Here is a 20419-nt window from a genome sequence, read left to right on the forward strand (position 1 = left end):
TTGAGCCCTGAAGGGTTAAACCATACAGCACTTTTGTATTTAGCGTAGCAGGCAGATGTAAGTGTGTTGTGTTACCATGGCAATCGGGGCTATAGTCTTAAAGAAGTTACAAAGACGGAGTCAGATGTAACGGTACAAACCCAGTGATTTTCCTAGGCTGCGCCTTGTTTTGGATGGAAATGCTGGCTCATGCAAGTGTTGAGAGTGATCTCATTGGTTCACATCACAGTCCTCCCTCTCACTGCGCTCGCTCTCTCCCCTTCTCTCTTTTCTCTTCAGAATGGGAACACTGCCTTAGCTATTGCAAGGCGCCTGGGATATATCTCAGTGGTCGATACGCTGAAGGTTGTAACGGAGGAGATTACTACCACCACAACTGTGAGTTGCAGATGTATTAAAATGTCTCTCTCTATTCAGAATGTTGTCTTTCTCTTCTTCCCTCAGACTCTCCATGTATCTCTTCCCTTTTTTTTATTTTTTTTTTTTATTTTCTGGTTTTAGCCCCCCCCTCCCCCTTCCGTTGGATTTTTGCAACAGTGCTACAATGCTTTCGGTATGTCTTTTAAGCGTGCGGAAACGTGTGCAACAACAAACGTGTGCAACTTCACTGAGCTAGGTAACAAAATCTATGTGCATACAGATGGAAAGCAACTATTCAAAAGCAGAGGAAAACTTTTTTCTAGATAAGGGTCTGAGCTGCAAACCCAAACTTTCCAGAAGTTTGTGCATTGTTGTTTCGGTCCTGCCCTGTTTCTCACTTTTCAGCTCTCCTTTTCGCTCTGTCCTCACATTGCCACACTTGTGACCCTTGGGGAGGCTCACCCATTGCAGCACACCACAGCAAGCGTCTTGGCGTTTGGACCGTACCGGCCGTGGACCGGTGCCAAGCTTAATGATGCTCACTAGATGGCTCTGAATCACATCAGTCGCTTTTTTTACTCAAATCACTTCCAGTTCAAATAGATCCTGGTTTTTTTTTTACAAAATACAGAAGAATCTTTCCTTATGTGCTCAGTCCTCCATGCTCTTGGTGGTCTGTATTTTGACTTCAGGGTTTAACATCAGCAAGGTGGTACTGTTGCTTTAAGCCAGGAAAACCTGATTTATTCTGATGCTCTGGGAGGGGAAGGTTTTCTCTCCTTGGGAACTTTTACCTCCCATCTATCAATGTTTTAGCAGGTAGGAAGGGAGAACATTAGAAATACTGCATCATTTAAGAAATTAATTTTAATTTAAATTTCCGTTACTGCATTTTATCTTGAAACACTGTTGTAAGGTCAGGCACTTTTTTGGGTTTGTTTTTTGGGGTGTTTTTTTTTTTAATGCAAGAAAGATGAGCAGTCTAGAAAACGTATCAGATCTAGATGTTATTTAGGAGCTCAGAGCTGTAAAAATCCACAGATTACTTAAAAGATGTGACTACTCAGTCAGGAAGAGAGCTAGAGGAAGGGAAGAAATCCAAAGTCTCTTGTGAGGATATGGGAAAATAATTTTGATTTTGTCACGTGCTGACAGCAAGTCCTGCTGATACTAACCGAGGGAGACGGAACAAAATTAACCTGGCATAAGGTTACAAATAGAGTGAGCCATAATTTATTAATGGCCTGCAAAGATCAGACTCAGGTTTGGACAAGGAATTCCAGCGTAATTCCGGAAGTCTCTTAATAAAGACTGTATGTTTTTGTAGTTATTTAATTTGTGCTCTTGTTTAATCATACAGCACATCACGCATGTACGTGCGTAAACACACACGTATCTATTCTCAGAGATTTAGAAAAATAAAACCTAGGTAAAATTTTTTGAGCAACTTTAGCTCTTTTCAAAAGTATATTTTTTTTAGCCTCAAATGACACCTTTGCTGTGTCCTGGCACACTTCTTCCATTTACGTCTGATATAAGTTGTAACTTCCTTTCTGTCGTGCATTGTGCTGCACTGTGGAGCCTTGTACCTCATCAGATGCAAGTATTAGATGCTTTGTAATAATAGGGATTACACTGTGAAGAGACACCTGTGAGTTATTTACTTTGGATAAATGTTTCTTTAAACTCTGAGGGTAATGGATTTTTCTACCAGATACCAGATGCTTGGGGTTTAGGACTGAATCAAATACCGAACCTCACTTGCGCAGTTGACCTCTACTGCTTGAACTTAAGAGAAATGTGAAATCTCAAACAAAAAAAGCACTGCTTTTAAAAGTCAGGTGGGAACCCTGGATAAACGCAGCAGATTTTTCAGCTATGACTTTGTCTGCATCTTGTACCTTAGGGATATATAGAATATAAACCCCTGGTGGTGGTGTTCATGGTGGGGAATGCTGATTAAACACAGTTGAGAACAAGTCCTAAGGAGGAGGGATAAATAACAGGCACTCCCTGCAATAAAGTTCTCCAGATGGTGAGGTTGGAGTTGCCAAACCAGAGCACAGCATTTAGGACTGAAAACAAGGTGCTGTCACCATAGCTACTTCATCCTCTAAGATTGTAGCTGAGCGATGCGGGGAGGATGTTAGACAGGCTGATGCTTTATTGATATTCAAGTCACTGCCATCTGAGATGAGGAAAAGACCTCCAGTGCCAAAGCCTTTGGTCTACCTTTGAACAAATTTTCCTCTTACTTGCATTAGTGTTATTGTTAGTGGAGCCACGTGAACATAAAGTAATAAAGTGCACTTATTTTTACTCACAGGTGAGAGATGAATAGGAAATAAATCAGAATAAGGTAGACTTTCAAAGGTTTGCTATGCGGTTAGGTTTTGGGGTAGTTATACAAACAGGCGTAGTCGTCCTGTGGGCAAATGAATGTATGAGGAGCTTTGAGGTTGTTTACAGTGTATTGCTGTTGAGTAAGGAATCGCTGAATGTACGTATAGGTTTCTATACCTGAATTATTCTATGCCACCAGATGAAAATCTGGCCTTACAGTGAAAGTTTGAAATGCAGAAGCCTCAAGTAAAGTACATAACGGAATTCTCGGTGGCGCTAAACAGCAGGGAGTTAAAAAAATATACATTGAGCGGTTTTCAAAGTGGGCCCTTCATGGGGCTAGATATGAATTTTAAATGTTGAGAATTGACATTTCTGATGTGCCTATCAAATAAAAAAAAAAATCTAGTATAGTATTAAAAGTTCATTTAAAACCATTAATTCACAACTTCTCTTGGGAATTGATGTAGAATTAGTTATTCTTACTGAGTTCAGTGTTCCAGAGATAGCGTTACAGACTTTTTTGTTCTTCTGAAACACGTGCGTGTGCGTGCGCACACACACGCTCACTTGATTCTGTTTTCCAAACTTTGTTTCAATTGTTAAATTTATGTAATAATTATCTCTGACTGAAGGGAAAAACAAGAAGTAAATAAAGTATCCTTACTTCTCTGTAAATAAATAATAAAGTCTAAGACCCTTAGAGACCAGATTGTTATTATATAGGGGGCTGTAAAAACCGAATTTAGGATAAATTGATAATCATGATAAATAAACCTTAGTTACTAGGGTCTGCAGATCCAAGTTCATGCAAGGGCAGGATACAATGTACCTCTATGCCTGTAGCTTGCGGACTAGAATACTGTAGCATCCTTTCACTTCTGCGTTCTTCTCAGCAAAGGGATTTTGTACATAAGCCAAGGTTGGGAACCAAGTTTTCTTAAATAAATTCCAGTCATACAGAAGACGTACAAAACCCAGCATTTGTGACTCCTAGGCAGACCCCTTTTTTCCCCTTTCTTCAGAAATTGGTCACTTCCTCCTGTCTTTGTTTTGGGTTTTTTTTTTCCCTTGACTTCAGTTATTTTACATGGGGAACATACCAACTGGCAGTAGAAAATTTGCAGTGCGCTTTGTGAAGATACAATTGCAATGGCGATTACAATTACGATGCCGGTAAATTGGTACTTGCATATAGTCCTCTCCACATCACTTGAAAAATATACAGCCCTCTTCACCTGGGTTTATTTCTTTAGCCCCAATATCAGTGATTTTTAAATTTTTTTAAAAAATTTATAATGCATTTGTTAACTTACTGCTGTGTTGTTGAAGGGACGAGGTCAACGTCACCTGAACGACAGCATCCTCCCCATCTGTTGTCGCTGGCTTTGTCACCCTACTGCTGCCTGACATTTCTATCTGAGGAAAGCCGTGGGAATGCAGGGGCGACAAGGCAGACACGTTGGTGGGGGCATTCGGTGAATGTAAACTAAGTTTCGACGCAGAACCTGTGTTATGAAAAACACTGCAACAGAAATAATTAATTGTCTTGAATCATGGGTGAGAGTGAATTTAAGAGGCCTGATTGGGATTGCCATTTGAAGCAAAGGACATTGTTCGTTCCCTGCTCCTCAGAAGGGTGGATTGAAAACTGCTGGCGCGGCTAAATATATTTCAAAAATGTAAACCAGACTTTTAAAACAAATTTCCAAAGTAACTACGCTGTTGGTAACTTATAATAGTCAAGGATGCTATCTTTGTGGGTTCGTTAGGGAAGTATAGAACAGAATCAGGAAATACCTACTAGGTTTTGTGCAGCGAAGCCTGCTGGGGACTTCGCTGCTTGATAGCGATGGCCATTTTCCCAAAAGCATATTGCGTAAGGGGCTCGGGATGTGGCTCACATTAATTATCCCTCAGATTGTATGCTCTTTGACTACTTCTGCGTGTAACGTTAATTTATGCTTGATAGATACCATCCCCCGTAGGGAGGGACGTACTACCTCAGGGGGAGTTTCACAAGACACGTTCCTCCCCGTGCCAAAGGGGCACATCTGCTCTTACGTACCTTCGAGGGCGAGGTGTTGAGCTCCCCGGTTCAGCTTACTGGCCGCGGATCTGGGTGGAGCCAGGGAAATAGTTCTTCTTCTGCTGTGACTAATGCTGTTCTGATCACTGCTCTATTTTAAGTCCTTGGCATTTTGTCTCCTGCATCGTAACGCGCTGAAGAGTTTCCTGCAGGCAACTTTTTCACACCTTGCCCTTCCTATGATTTCTCTCATAATGTTCTTCATCTCCTTCTCCAGTCTGTATCTTGACGCTAAAAGGATGTCCCTGTTCTTGATTCAGCACGCCTGAACATGTTATGTTTCCTTCTGGAAGTCATTTATGAAGATAAAATCATATAAAAAAAAAGATCTTCCAGTTTTCTACTCTGTGCTCTCACGCTCGTGTCCTCCCAGCAGTCCTCCATCCATACTTGCCTTGTATCACAATATTTTAAGCTTTTAGGTGCACAAAATATATCAGAATCTTCAAATAACTCTTTTTTTTCCCCTGGTGTATACATGATTTGGGGGGAATATACATGATTTATGAAGATATCATTAATATGCAGTGTAGTCACTTTTGGGGTGGGGGGGAAGAAATGTTTCAAGTGATCTGTGTAAATCCTTCACATCTTTTTCTAGTTTGAAAATTTCACATCATTCATAACTTCATTTCCAAATGCTTTACGATTTAATAATTTCCATATGCCACATAAACTTTCTGAAGCTCTTCTGTAGACATTACCTAATTCATTTTAAAATCATCTTGGAAACATTGAGCTGAATTGTTCTACATGCACCATTTATAAATGAATTTGCTTGAAAGCTTTCTTTTCTTTTATTCCTCTGACCCTTTTTTGTACTTCTCTGCCAGAATAAATGTTACCTTATTATACAGCACTGAGAATAGGAGCTTCTGGAGTAAAGATGAAAAATAAAGTTAGGGGAAGGGGAAACACGTTGTAAGATGTTTCAGCAGATCCCGTTGCTGTTGAAAATAGCCTGCTGGAGACGTTGCTGCTTCTTTCGGTGTTTAATTTGAGGATTGATGGTTCTCTCTTTGCAGACTGTAACAGAGAAGCACAAGCTAAATGTACCTGAGACAATGACTGAGGTCCTGGATGTTTCAGATGAAGAAGGTGAGCAACTTGGCAAAGTTCCTGTTCCATATCACGTGGGTAACCTGTAATACAGGCTCAAGACAGCTGCCTAAGTACTTTGACATCTTCATTTTGCAGTGGTTGAAAGGAAGTTCTGTGTAATGGCCTTTTTTCAATGATGTAGTCATTACGGCATTTGAATAAAGATGCCAAAAGTAAAATCCTGGACCCCTACGTCTTTTTCGGAAAAAGCTTATCTGACCCAAACCAACCAATGAGAACGTTTTCCAACTTCAGATTTTAAAATTTAAATGTAGAGCTGTCCCAAAGCTGGGTTTGACCCTCCCGTAAAGCAGAATTTGAGCAGTAAATTTTTTGGCTTCATGCCACCTATTTCAGATACACGTATCTAGGAGTTCTGCCTAATTGGAAACATTTGTGTAAAAAGATGCATAAGGTGGAAGGTGAGGAGACTGGTCCCTTGAGGGAGCTTTTGGCACACGCGAATCGCGGATACGCGCGGCATGACATAAAGTAACAACGTGCTAATAAGTTTGGCACTTTGGTTTCAGAGTTTATTGTACGTCCAGTCAGGAGGCGTATGTTGTACCACTTAGCTAAGCCCTGAGAAAGTTTCTGTGAACTTCTGGAGGGATTGATGAAGTACCGCGGTTTTAAACAGCACAAAATTCAGGAACTAGCTTAAAAACATCCCTTTCTAAAAGTCCGCAGATGACTTCTTACAAATTTTAATCACAATAGCATCTGATAAATACACACACATTTGCAAGAATTTTCTGAATTATTTTTTTTTACTCTTGGCAGTGTTAATTAAGATCACAGTATCTTACATATGCCATTTTATGGTTATTATTATTTCACGCAAATAATTTGTAGAGTGACTAATTTCAGAAAGTCCCGGGGATTTAGGAACACGGTTACAGGGTTGTTTTTTTTTTTCCTTTTACAAAGAATGCAAATGCACTTGCGGTTGTAAATGGTACTGGAAGTTAATGGCATTCACATTCCTAAACTGCTTGTATTACTTTTTGAAATGGGATTGATGCTGATAAATGAGTTACGCTCAAGAAAATACGATGTTTAGGCTCCAGATGCCGCTTTTTTTTTAATGCTTGCAAAGCTGCAAGCGAAAGCAAACAAGCGTGATTATTTTCTGCTGCATCACGATCAGTGAAATTATTTCTCTCGGGCATATTTTTGCTACATTTTCTCTGTTTGAAAAACATTCAGCTACTTGTATAGTTATTGTGATAAATGGCCTTACAATTGCTTATAGCCTTCTGTTCACTTTGTTGAATTTTCTCCCCGTCTTTTGAACTACCATTTAATCATCTTTAAATCCACAACGCCTAGTATGTCTTTCTGCTTCTACAGGATTAATACAGGGTATTCCTTTTTCTCAAACCAATTTATATGTTGTACAGCCTTTAAGCCCTCTGACGATGAACGCTTCAGTGATGGCGAAGCGTATAGTGGCACGGGTGCCGTTAGCAGAATTTCGTGGAGTAAGACTTACAAATTCTCTGGTTTTGTTTAACTCGGATTGTTTGGTTTATTGTTTGTGTTGAAGCAAGGTGAATTTGTTTAATCTGGGTGCCTAACACTGCTCCTTTTTATTACTTTTGAAGTGTGACTGGGCGTGTGTTTCCTGAAAGGTGGGAGGAGGAAGGGAAGGCAGAAAATCCAAGATTTATTACCTGTATCTTGAATATGTTGGCAGAACTTAACTGTGGCCACCCAGCATGACTAATGCTCTCCGGTGCTTTGAATTAACATTTTTTGCTTTCTGTTACCGTCTGATGCCGACTGTTTGTCAGTAATTATTGTGACAGATAAGCCATCGGTACCCTGGCCCGTTGCTGAGGCTCAGTGCTGAGCACTCGTACCGATAGCGCCCCTGTGATCCTACCGCAGGTCGCTACCGCAGGTCGGGCACAGTTAAAGCTCCTCATGCCATTGGCCCGGTGAAATCTCTTTCTACAGGCAAAACGTTCAGGACGTTGCCGAAATTCCTAACGTGGATGGTGGTTGTCACAGGAACTTCAAAGAGCTGGGGGCAGGAAGGCTGCAAAACTTTTTAAATAAAGAGGATGAACTTTTTAGCGATGGCGTAGTCTTTATAGGAGGCTAGCGAGAAGATTTCTGTAATGCCGTGCTCTTTGCTGCTTTAAAGAGACACAGTATGTTCTGAAATAAATTAACGTGGCACGGTCAACCTGCCAGCTGTAATTATGTAATTATGAAGTTGAACACAAGGAAGAGTACATGAACAAATAAATATTTCAGCTCCCGTTGTGGAGCTCGTTCATCGCTGGTGATAAGGATTTTGCATTTTGCCCGGGAAGCAGTTATATTGCCTAATTGCATGCTGTTACATTAATAATAATAGTATTCATATTCCAAAAATGATAAGTCTCAGAATTAAGTACCGAAGCAGGTGGGCATTGTCAGGGAAAGAGAAGCACCCATGCCAATAACAGACGAGGTGAAATGGGATTCATAAGCTTTTGTATGCAAGGATCAAGGATGAAGGGGGGCGGGGGAGAAGGAAACTTCATAGGTTAGTAAGAACACGGTTATAGAAAAATCCTACTTCATCTGCTGGAAGCCTGTTATGTGGTCCTACGTATAGCAGGTACTCTAGGTGATGTGGGTTCTGAAACACACATCCGTGCCAGCAGAAATGCTTTGTGTGGGTGGAACTGTACTGAAAAACCTCTGCGTTTTTAGCATTGTACCTGGCTTAGCTGTCGATATCGCCACAAAGCTTAGTTCCTTTAAAGCCGTTGCCGCAAAAGAAGGAATTTGCACCTGAGAGATCCTTACAGCAGTAAGGGGCAATTACTGCAAAGCATCTTGTGGAATGTATTTTAGTGGCATCTACACAATCAGTGAAGTTAAGCACAAACTGAGGTTTCTGTTAGGGCTGAGTCAGTGTGGACATACAGGAAAATCTAGAAAAGGCAGGAACTTTTTTTTTTTTTTTTCCTTTCTTATGTTAATCTTGTATTGAGGAGCATGTTGCTGCTCCTCTGTACTCGATCCGTGCGTTATTTTTGTGGCAAAAGAGCTGTGCAAACTGTCGATGGTTTCTCACTGTGACTCCCGTCTGAGATTGCTGAGTAAGCGTAGTGCTGTATCTAGAGGATCCGAGACCAACCAGTAGAACAGGTTGTCGGAGAGCTCTCATTTGTGTCTGTTGGGGCCTCCTCATCTCTGTTTTACTGCTCTATTTTCGGTCCAGTTAATTTTCAAAAGCTCTGGTTTCACTGTCTCTTTGAGACTAAGTTCTGGCTGCTGCAAGAAGTTGTCAGAGCTCTAACCACACTTCCCCACATCCTCCGTTATGTCAGCACAAGCGTTTCCCCATGTGGTGAACCGACCCAGAGAACCGATCTGTCTGAAAATTAATCCCTTTGTTTGTTGTGACAAGTTATTTTTTCAGCCAGACTACTTTTGCAGGCAGAAGGGAATAGAAAGGCTGAAGTAGAAGGTGAGACACCACTGGCAGAAGCAGCATGCCCCTGAGATGGCTGCCATAAAGGTCAGTTCACACCGTGCAGTAATTAATGCTGACATTTCAATTGCAGAGAAGGGATAGGCAAATGTCGAGCAAACGGTCATGTGCAAATAGTCAACAGAGTCTCAAAACTCAGTTGGAATCACAATATCCAAAGAACAAAAAGCATCTTTCACGAGGGATGCTTGTCTAAATGTCGCCAAAGAGTCAACCCTATGCCTGCTTGAGACATAAGGTGACGTTGTTGGCTTTTTTTTTTTAACTTTGTGTTTCTTTTTAAAAAAAAAAATCACAAATAACAAAGTCGTCTTAAAAAGAGGGTGATTAGGACATTGAATTTGCTGAAGTGTTTCTAAAAATGGAAACAGCATCGTCACATGTCCTTAAATAATTTATAAAATACAATATGCATTAATGCCTACATACGATAATGACCCAGTGTCGGACTGTTGCATTTTTCCTTTCACAGAGTTGCTCATTTTTCTCCTTTTTATTTTCAAAGCTTACTCGACATTGTGATAGTACATCATTCAAACATATTCGCAGTAATAGTATCTGTGTAAAAGGGAGGGTTGCTACCCCTTCACGAGTGTCCATCAGTGACAGGGTGGCGTATCTGTGAACTCCTGCATTGCTTAAGGACATCAAAAATGTGATCTTAGCTTCCGGAAAGAAGTTCACAGCTCATCCATACCTGATCATCAGATTTCTGATTAAAAAGAAAAAAAAATCCTTTCTCTTATGGAAAAAAAAGTTGGTTTCAGTGTAGACAATTTTTTTTCCAGTGTAGAGGAACTATGAACGAAGCGAGCTTTCTAAGCGCTCAGTAAGTCTGGCTCAGACGTACGTTCACAAAGGACTGAGAAGTTACTCCTTTACAGACAGACAGACACTCCAGTAGGCTTCAGGAATTTATTTCTGGCACCATTGATGATTCCTAAATGACTCTGTGCAAGTCACTCTAATTATCTCGGTCTTCCCATCCCTTTCCACTAATGCCAAGGTGCTCTGCCTGGCGAGCTGGGAGCTGGGAAGTAAATGCCGCGTGTATTTGTGTACCTACCTTTGGAACTGCTTGCCGGGAACTAACTGGCCGCCTAGTTATTGTTGTGAATGTTGTTGTTATTAAATGATAATGTGCTCTGGTACCCAAGAATATTCTCTTCTCAAAGTGTATCGCTTCGTATTTGTGGTAACTGCAGCTTGCGTGTCGATAAGCATACTGAATTCCTTGATAGTATCTATCACAGTATTTATAAATCAAATGTGCTAAAATATGACTGAATTTCCCGAGTGCCTCTGCACGTGGCCTTAGAGTACGCCAATACTGCGGCACATGTGTGAGAAATGAGCAGTTAAGTCTGGGCAGACTTCATTGCTGTTGTACATGAACATAATTCCACTGAAGCAGTGGCTTAATCAGTAGGAAGACTCCAGGAATAACTTTCCTTAATTAAACCTGGAAGTTAAAGTTGCAGCCAGTAACTGTTCTTGACTTAAGTAAGTTGCTGCATGTTAAAACACTGTAAATTCAGAATAACACCGCTGAATTAATTCACACTCTAAATTAAGCATCTTATAACCGGTAGCATAAATGGAAGCCAAAGATTGTTGATCTACAGAAGTCAAAAGCTACGTATTGAAAACTTAACTGAAACTTTCTTTAATGGAATCTGTGCTCAGAAAGAACTAGCTGGTAAATAAGAGTTGATTCTTAAAACTTTACTTGTGATAACCTGCATGGAAAATATGCCAGTGTCTGCCTCCCAGTTCCTAGAATTTATTTTATTTTTGTTAGGGTAGAATTGCTCAAGATTACTCACTTGTCAACATTTTCGTAATGAAAAATAGGAGATTGTGGTCAGGTCGCAAAAATTTTGGCAAAAGTTTTAATGCAACTGCTGGTTTTCATTTGCATCAGTGGTGTTGACAAAAAGTAGAATTGACCAGATTAGCAATAATAAATGATGTCAGGGCTATGTATAGGCATGACCCAAACTACAGACACACATTTGTGAGTGCAAAGAAGGAAGAATGCATGGGCATGACCAGGAGACACTATACATTATTTCCTCAGTTGTTATTTTATGAGCAATATCGAGTGCTGAATTCTTTCCTTCAGAGATCGATGTTATAGGGGGAACCTACAAGAGCTTGTTCGTTGAAGTACATCATAATCAGCATGTTAAAAAGGGGAGATGTATTTTTGACTAGTCTTACCCATCTGATCTCAATCTGTCTCTAAAGCTACTGGATATTATTCCCACTCATGATTGATTAAAAGCTGGTTGCTTTTACATTTACGTTAACCTTAATTAGCTAAAGACTCTATGGCTGCGGACAGTACTTCAGATATTTTGTAGTCAAAGTCAGAGGAGCATTGCCCGTTCCGTGGGCAGCAGATGTCTTCGGCTATTGTTCCCTGGACCAACGTGGCTCTGTGGGATGACTTGTGTGGCAGTACATGACATTTTACAAATATTTTATGAGTGCTCCATGAAAGAGCGGTACGTGCCACGTGAATTTCACAAAGGCAAAATTAGTCAATACTTTGTATCCCTGGGAAGAAGGAAAAAGGCTTTTTTCCCCTCTCTTCGCTTTAACGCCTGCAGAGTCTTGCTCAGCAGGTTGGTTGGGTCTCTTAGATATCTGTACTAGACCAAGCTTTCCTTCCTTAGGGCCCAATGCGTTTCATACTGTGAGGAAATTTCCTATTTCATAGGAAATATATACCCAGTTTAGGGTGAACTTTCCTCTTCCATGAGAAGAAAGCAGTGTTCTGATGAAACAAAGAGCTAAATCAGTTCTCCATCACTTTTCCCCGTACTTTCTGCTTTATTGCTCCTCTTGAACTACACAGAGAAGCCGTTCAAGTCCCGCTTTGACTGTACGTGGCGTAGTAACCCTTCCACACCTCGGACTTTACAGCACGCCAGTTAGTATCGATGACCTTCCAAAGCTTCTGTGGCTTAGCGAGGTAGGGATAGTTTGTTCTGGTCTAATTCTAAAAAGGCAGTGCTTTTAGTCTTTGTTACCTAGATCCAATATAACAACTTCATAAATACCATAGTAGCCACCTGCGAAATACTGGGATTCATTTTGCAGCAGGATAATTTGCGAGAAAACAAAATTTAGGCGTCTTCCCCTTCCTGTGGATCCTGGAGGGTAGACATACTTTTTTTTTTTCCCCTCCTCTCATTTGCTTCACCTGCTGTCTTTCTGCAAGTGCTGCATGGAGCTACAAATACCTAACATGATGATTCATCTTAAGTCATCTATCGATATATATGAAACCCAGCATGAAACCATCCATGAACCCCTGCTTTCCTGACTGCCTAAAAATAAAGAAATTTAAAGCGTTAGCCAAACTGTAATTCAGGGAAACTTCGGGGGGGGGGCATTAAATACAGAATTGACTTTAGGGAAGTGAAGGTGTCCAAGGCAAGTGTCAGAGAAACTCTGCATTATACATTCCTTTAAAGATGCTTCAGGACTTACATATTCCATAAAAAATTGTGCTTGCCATAGCTGTCCCTTCTCCATGTGTTATGTTTAAGGAGTGGCACTTGCTGTAGACTTATCTGCATGCTGCAGAGAAAACAATAATTTTGGCAAACTGGCATAACTGTATCTGGCTTTAAAAACATCTATTAAAAGCAATTTCTGGCAGTTTCCATCACTGCCGCCTTTTCTTTTTTTTTTTTTTTTTTAACTTTTGCCTGTATTTTCTCTCTGTTTTGCGAGAAACAATTCCAGAGCAATTCTCTTACAGCAGTTGCATTTTGCAACTCGCTTACGTTGCAGGAGAACGATAGGAATGGTAGAAACTGCCTTTGTTGAGGCTTCCCTAAACGAGTTGGTTCTGTAGATGCGTATCCAGAATGGTGTGGTGAAAATTTTAAAACTGCTTACTGGATCAAACATTTGCATAGCTCCCTCATATCAGAGGAGAATTTCTAAAAAAAAAAAAAAAAAAGAAAAGAAAAAGCTAGTCTGTTTTAGAAATCTTAATGAAACACTTCTGTGAGCCAGTACTGATTTGCTAAGCTGAGAATTGCATGTGGCTGGGTGCCTCAAAGCTGCTGTCTTGGAAATGTTGCTTTGCATTTAAAACACAAATCTCAAAGTGGTTTGTGATTGTTGCTTGATTTAATCACTTATATAGGTACCGCTCCCTTTTGCAGAATTTAAGAAAAGTAGTACAGCACAGCCCTGCGAGCGTGGTTTCCAGTTTCGATGGATTGGTAAAATCCTGTGCGGTCAGCCAAACTGTCGCCCAAGGAGCAGATAGGTGGTCTCAGCGTGTCGCCCGTTTCTCTTAGTAGTCCATTCAATGATTTATAATGCTCAAAACCTGTCTTCAAACACATGGCATCATCAGCATCAAAATTAGATTTTTTGTTTTCTCTGTACTACTCGGTTAGAGTAAGGCAAATATTTACTGAGTGGCGGCTCAGATCTGTCCAGGTGCTTCCCTTCCTGCTGACAGGTGTCTTAGAAATTAGGAGTTGAGACCCATTGCTATATTTGGATATTATGGGTTCATGGTACACAGAAATAATAGGTGGTCAGCATAAAATGCAAAAAAAAAAAAAAAAAAGAGGAGCAGAGCACTAAAAGTCATCATACGAATACTGCTGCCATGAGCAAAAAGGTAATTAGTTGTGGATTTTTGTGCGTTGGTTGGCTCTATTTTAACGCAGCAGTTGAAAACAGTTCTGTGTGGCTTTGACAGGGACTGGCAATGGAGTTTACTCCTGCTCCCTAGTCTACGCAATTAGAAAAAACTCCAGGCAGCTGCATTTTAAGAGATCACAGGGAAGGTTCCCGTTCGTGCCTTGCCCACTTTTTGCCTGCACCATCACTGGATACGTGGAGCGCAGGCTGCTCCTCGTAGGCTAAACTGCGTGCTTCTTGCTGTGTGGTTGCGGGAGGCTCCGTCAGAGCCCCGTGAAGCTCTGCCGAGTGCTGCCACCACTGCCATTTTAATTCCATTTCTGCGGCAGCAGTGTCTTAAAGGTTCATGGTCTTCTGAGTCAATGAGAAGTAGCCGTTTGGTTTTTCTGGAGCATCTCTATAGCGGAAAACGGCAGGGTGGAAACGTTCCCCAGCGAGTGCCGCCTGTGTTGCACGTGATGGTGCAGAATTGTGCGGGGATGCCTGCTCAGGTCAGCTGCATGGCTTAATAGTCCCTGCTGCGAGAGAACTTGTTTGCTCAGGTACAACACGGAGTCACCGTAGCTCTGCTGCTTCTGGGCTGGCGTGGTTGCACGGCTCTGCAGTCTGGTATGTGTGGATTCACCGGCCAAAGAACTCCGGGTCCCTCTTTGCTTAAAACAGACATGCCTTTGGTTGGCTTGGTTGTGACAAAGATTTAAAGCTTTGTGTGAAGTGTTACTAAGAACCATCAATGCAGTTTTCACTTGCCCATTATAAGTTTCTGTATCAGGCCTTCCTTGCCTTAAGCATAGTATTTAAATCCTAAAGTTTATTTAATTTTCCCATTCTGATTCTTAACTTTACTGTCTCTCTCTCATGCCTCCATTCTGTTTTCATCCTTTCTTTCCCTCTCTTGGATCCAATCCTGTCACGTGCTGGGTCTTCAGTCTTGCAGAAGCGGCCACTTGATTTAATAGTTTCTGTAGGTGGCCAACACCTCATAGAGATGTTTAGCACCTTGTTTAGCAGGTCCATATCTCCATTTTTTCGTAGTAACAGCCCTGGAACCTGCTTATACTGCCTCTGTGACCTGCCCCTTGCCAGTCCCACCCTTTGTATCCATCTTCTTCCTTCAAGTGATCTCTCTCCTTTGCTGGTTTTGGTTTGGGTTTTTTTCTTCCCCTTTCAGAGGAGAAAAGAGCCAACCCCAAGTGTTGCAAACCCGTACAAAATGTATGCTTTTGGGGGGGTGTGGTGTGTGTCTTGCATCTTGTTCCCGGGCATTAGTTTGGCCACTGGAAACAGATTAAGGGACTAACCAGACCATTGCTGAGAGGGCAGTGGGACCATCACGCTGGAAAAGCTAGCCATCATATTGGGAGTTGTTTGCACTCCGCAAAGAAAGAATAATAGCAGCAGCAAGTGCAGAGACTCAGCTATTGGCCACCTTTTGTTTAAATATAAACAGATTCCTAGATGTGGGGATTTTAATTGGGGTTGTTGGTTGGTTGGTTGGTTTGGGTTTTTTTACTACTTCTTCCAGTGTCCTTACCAGTAAACCCCCAGTGTTTCCTTTAAGAGAGTCCTGGTACTTGATACTTCCTTGTAGTGCATTTTATTTCCTTTCGAACCTGCCCTAAAGAAGATGACGTTATTCAGAAATGCAGATTTGGACAAAATTTTTGGAGATATTTGCAAGATGGGCAGTAGCAGTGATGAGGCCGAGGCTGAACAGGGATGCTTTAACTGGGGCACAGCACAAGGTCACCCAGCGTTTTGTAGCGTGTTATCCCTTGTCAAGTAAACCTCTGAGAGTCTGTTGGTATCACTGAAGAAAGGAAGGTGTTCTTTCTAGTAAATAGAAAATAAATCAGTAAGTGGGTAACTCATCGCAATCCACTAAGTAAGTTCGTAGATGGCCACTGCAAATCATGGAGCATCAATGTCAAGGGCTACGTTTGTCACAAACTGCTCAGTAGGTAGCGAAAACCTTACCGTCGGTAATTTGATGGGGAATCTGATGGCAGATGAATCGTTTCTAGCATGATTAAAACGGAGAATTTCTCGTACCGCCGCAGAACTACCATCTGGTAAGATTTGCTGTGTAAAGAAGCTCAGGGTCAGCTGAATACGTAATTTCTTCTCAGCAGATAACATGTCTGTGTACGTTTGAATTGACGGAGACTCAGCAATTTAGCCGTGTTACATCTTTTGCTGACAGCACAGTATTACTGGCAGGATGAATGAGTGCCCGTTACACAGACTCAGAATAATTCCCTTTGCGTACGTGCAATTTCCCTGCAAAGCAGGAATTAAGACACTCGGGTAACCACAATTGTATGAAATGTTACGTTGCTACACAATCATTTAGACATAAATAGATTTATTTTTTTTTTCGCTTCGTATACTAGGAGGAACTACTTGTTTTGGGAGTTTGTCTCATTAAGGAAAGATGGAAGGGCAGAAGGGGTTGGCGGGGAGCGACTTGTAACTTCTAGTTTGCTGACTCAAGACTAGTATGCTAGCAACTACGCTGTGCTACCAACAGATAAATGTTCTGAAGACACTGTGAAATAGAGATGGATAGTCTCATTACTGTTTGCAGATGTTGACATCACATGAAACAGCTTGTGTGGCTTAGACCCATTATTGACAACTCTTAGATGAGAGGCCAAAGCTGAAATAAGAGGAGAGTTTGGATTTTTTTATTTTTTTTTGAAAAGGATGTGGGTGTGATGAAAGTGGTGAAGGTTTTGCCTTTGTTTCTATTATAGACGGAATGTCTGGCGTGATTATAAGTATCTAGTTTATTTGAAATATAACTTGAAATTCCTTTTACTGTTTGATTAACAGCATTGCCTTAATATCTTCCAAGTTTTCACTAAGCCCTGTGCTTTATAATGTGACATTCCCAGGAAAGAGGAGGCATCATCTGTCAGAAGACAGGAAACATGCAGTGATTAAATGCGTTTTATTGTTTTCTGTGAAACTGTGCCCAGTTTCTCCCTCTTAATGTGGGCAGATGGAATTTTCAAGAGCTTTTGTTGTTATACTGAAAAGATTTAGGCCTCATTTTTACATATAATATTTGCGTACGCAAAAAACCCCAGCTTTAAAACCCCCAAATGTTACTTAGTTTTTAGATGACAAATTATAAATTGTTTATTTATTAGCTGAAACATCAAGCTAGAAAAACTAACTTGATTTGTTTCATGAAAAGAAATATTCAGATTTCTTCCTTTGTAGCGACCACCACTCCTACAGCTTGGAATACCAAGAACCTTTTGGCGGGGGGGCGGGGAGGAGATGCTCTACCAGAAATACCAGCAGTAACAATAATTGGGGGTTTTGCGATTTTGCTTTATTAAGACTTTAAATCACCCAAGTGGCAATTGTCCTGATACCCAGATGAATTCTGTCTGAACCAGCACGGATACCACTCACGTAACCTTTAGGACCCTTGGTGTTTCTCGGCATAGCGGGGTGAATTACCGCAGATGGAACGCGTCGCTGACGACGACTGTTCCTGTAGACCGGTTGCAGTCTCCTTCATGTAACTGAGCTTCAGGTTTGCCCACGCAGCTTGGAAAATGAGAAAGTTGGAAGATACCGGTGGCCTAGGGTCGTGTTGTGGGTTCTGTGGGTCACACGAAGCCTCTGGCAGGCTGATAAAGTGATAATTAACCGTTGGGAAAGTGACTGAAATCTCCAGGCAGAAACTGTGGAGACAAACCATGTCGCAAATGGGAGTGAAAAGAAACATCGACATGTTGCTTGGCAATGTAATCTGTTTTGTTAGTCTGCAGGGGAAAAGCAAGCTGACTTCATATGGACAGAATTTCCTGGGGAAAATAATTTTGGACCTAAAAAACGTAATAAATTAAACCCTGTTATTCGGAGTATATGCAAAATGGTTACTATGTCAGATAACCAATGATCGTTCAGGCTTTGATTCATTATCATTTACTTTTCTCATTAATGTTCATTACCACGTGAGCTTATTTCCAGTTTCTGGATACTGCTGTGTTTGAGAAATCAGAATTTTTTTGCTGATCACAGAAGGATGTTGGAACATGGGTGAGACAGCCTCATATGATGTGGAGTTTGGACAATGGCGAGTTTAAATTAGGATTTGCAACTATCAGGCGTAAGGCCACAGAAAACACCTTTTCGGCTGAAAACACATAGCTTACAGTCAAGTAAATGGTTATATTTCATCATCAGCTGTCAGGCTGCGATGCAGTATAGCTGTGACCAGAGAGCTAAAATGGGTAAAGGGACAGAGACACCATGCTTTAGAGATCAGCAAAGAAATTTGCCCCTTACCAAGTATGTGAAACAGCAAAAATGAGATTAAATCTAATTGATTAATCACCTTGATTTCATTTTTTTTCTTTTAAATCTTGCTTGATGTGCCAGTTCCATTAAATACATTAATTGCTTGTGGTTTGCGGTGTTTCCCGAGTGGAAAATGCCTTCCTGTTTAGTGTGCCATCCGGCTGTTAGATCCCAATGTGTAAAGGAAATCCAACGCGTGTGTGTGTGCTTACCTCTGTCCCTTCTGTGGTTGATTTTAAGGTGACGACACGATGACAGGAGATGGAGGAGAGTACCTCAGGCCAGAAGACCTCAGAGAACTAGGAGATGACTCTTTACCAAGCAGCCAGTTCTTAGATGGTATGAACTACCTAAGGTACAGCTTGGAAGGAGGACGATCTGACAGGTATTTGCCTGGACACATACCTTTTCTTATGATAATTCTGCACACACGTTGTTACACATGTTTGAAAGCCCTTTCTCAGGGCCTTTAACTCAAGGGAGACGTGGGATGCACTTGTCAACGTTTCTTTATTATGTATGGCAGTCGCCACTTTGTAGGAGGAAGGGGTGACCAGGAGGAATATTTCCTGACCAGTCCAGAAATGAATACGTTTGGCACTAATACTGTACTTGGAGTCTAGTGAAGAATTTATGATTCTTTTTTGGTTCTTGAAAAGGCATCGCTTGCTTTATTGCCATTGTGGTCAGGCAAAGGAAGAAGAGTCCAGCTGTCTATGGAAAGGGTTCATGAATCATCCCCATCTCCTCCCGTCACGGGGATGAGCGGACAAGTGGGCAGGGTGTGTTAGGATTAGGTGAGCCAACTTTTTAGAGTAGTTCGCTGGCTATAGGTATAAGGAAAGGAGCAACGGACTTGGTCATTCCGCGTTGGATTGGCAGTGAGTATATTGTCAGGAAGCACATTGACTCTGTTTCATCAGGGTTGAATTAGCAGGAAAGAGAATCATTTTCCTTCTACTGGCACAGCACAGTATTTATGTTGTAAATTAGAAAAAAGAATGCGCGTTCAGTCCAGAAAACTTACTGATTTGCTCATATCCAACAAGTTGAACTTAAGCCTTAGATGTGTTTGCGGAATAATACTATCTGTAGCTTTAATCCTTCTTATTTTTTTTAATTTTATTTTAGAGCATGTCACTATAGTCTACAAAAAATACGGAGTCCACTTTTCAAAATGAGAGCCTTTACTAGCGAGCGTAAAGTGTAGACTCAAACTGGCAGATGCACACCCACAGTTCTAGTTTAGAACAGGCTACCCAGGCATTCCCGTTTGAAAAAGGCAACGTGTAGCATCAATCAGTAACGTCTCCAGATTTACTGCCTTTAGAATTGGGGTTCAGTAAAGCAGAAAAAAAAAAAAAAAAGTAAATTGAGATGGTGGCAACTGAAGGAATTTTTAACCTCCCTCATTTTCCAGTCTTGATTTTTATTCTGGCAGCGTTTCCAAAGCTCAGTGAAATCAGTAGGATCCATTCTGTTTGCTTCAGTAGGCTATGAATTGCTCCTGGAACAAAAGATGTCAGGAAACAGTTCGGTTTGCCTCACAGCATGTGTAAATCCCTCGTCATTCAGGTCTTAGAAGCTTTGGAGTCTTTGTTGGGTGTTAGACAGCTCCAGTGAATCCACTGAAAACAAAGTGACTGTGTGGCTTTTTAAGTCTCAGAGGATGTTTATGAACTACATCAGAATGCTTAAACATGAAAACCTTTTGTCACACGCTTTCAATGGTAACAAAATTTGTTGGTTTGTGGGGTTTTTTTAAAGTTTTAAGATGTGTAGAAATGATTGTGCAGGCAAGTGTTAAGCCAGTTTCTGCTCCCTTCTAGAATATTTTAGCTTTTAAATACTGTCAATGGATTTCACTGGCTTGTAATTGATGTGTTCTATTTTATGTTGCATGAAAATTATTTCACATCCTGTTTCAAGCATGATTATATTGAAATGAAGCAAAATTATAAAGGGAGAAAGAAATGAAAGAAAAAACTGCATCTTCCTAACTCCACGGTCTCATTTTCTGTCACTGTCAG

At 41.1% G+C, this 20419-nt stretch overlaps 1 protein-coding gene across 20 annotated transcripts in view; it reads left to right on the plus strand.

The window, feature by feature from the left end:
* Positions 1-20419, plus strand: part of ANK2 (ankyrin 2) — a 343812-nt gene that overhangs the window by 261641 nt on the left and 61752 nt on the right. For all 20 annotated transcript variants that reach the window (XM_075750947.1, XM_075750956.1, XM_075750954.1 and 17 more), the window contains 3 exons: positions 280-378; positions 5818-5890; positions 18630-18774. In XM_075750947.1, the coding sequence (XP_075607062.1) occupies positions 280-378; positions 5818-5890; positions 18630-18774 (317 nt within the window). The remainder of the gene's footprint in view (positions 1-279; positions 379-5817; positions 5891-18629; positions 18775-20419) is intronic.

Source organism: Balearica regulorum, chromosome 4 (assembly GCF_011004875.1).
Source record: "Balearica regulorum gibbericeps isolate bBalReg1 chromosome 4, bBalReg1.pri, whole genome shotgun sequence".
NCBI lineage: Eukaryota > Metazoa > Chordata > Aves > Gruiformes > Gruidae > Balearica > Balearica regulorum.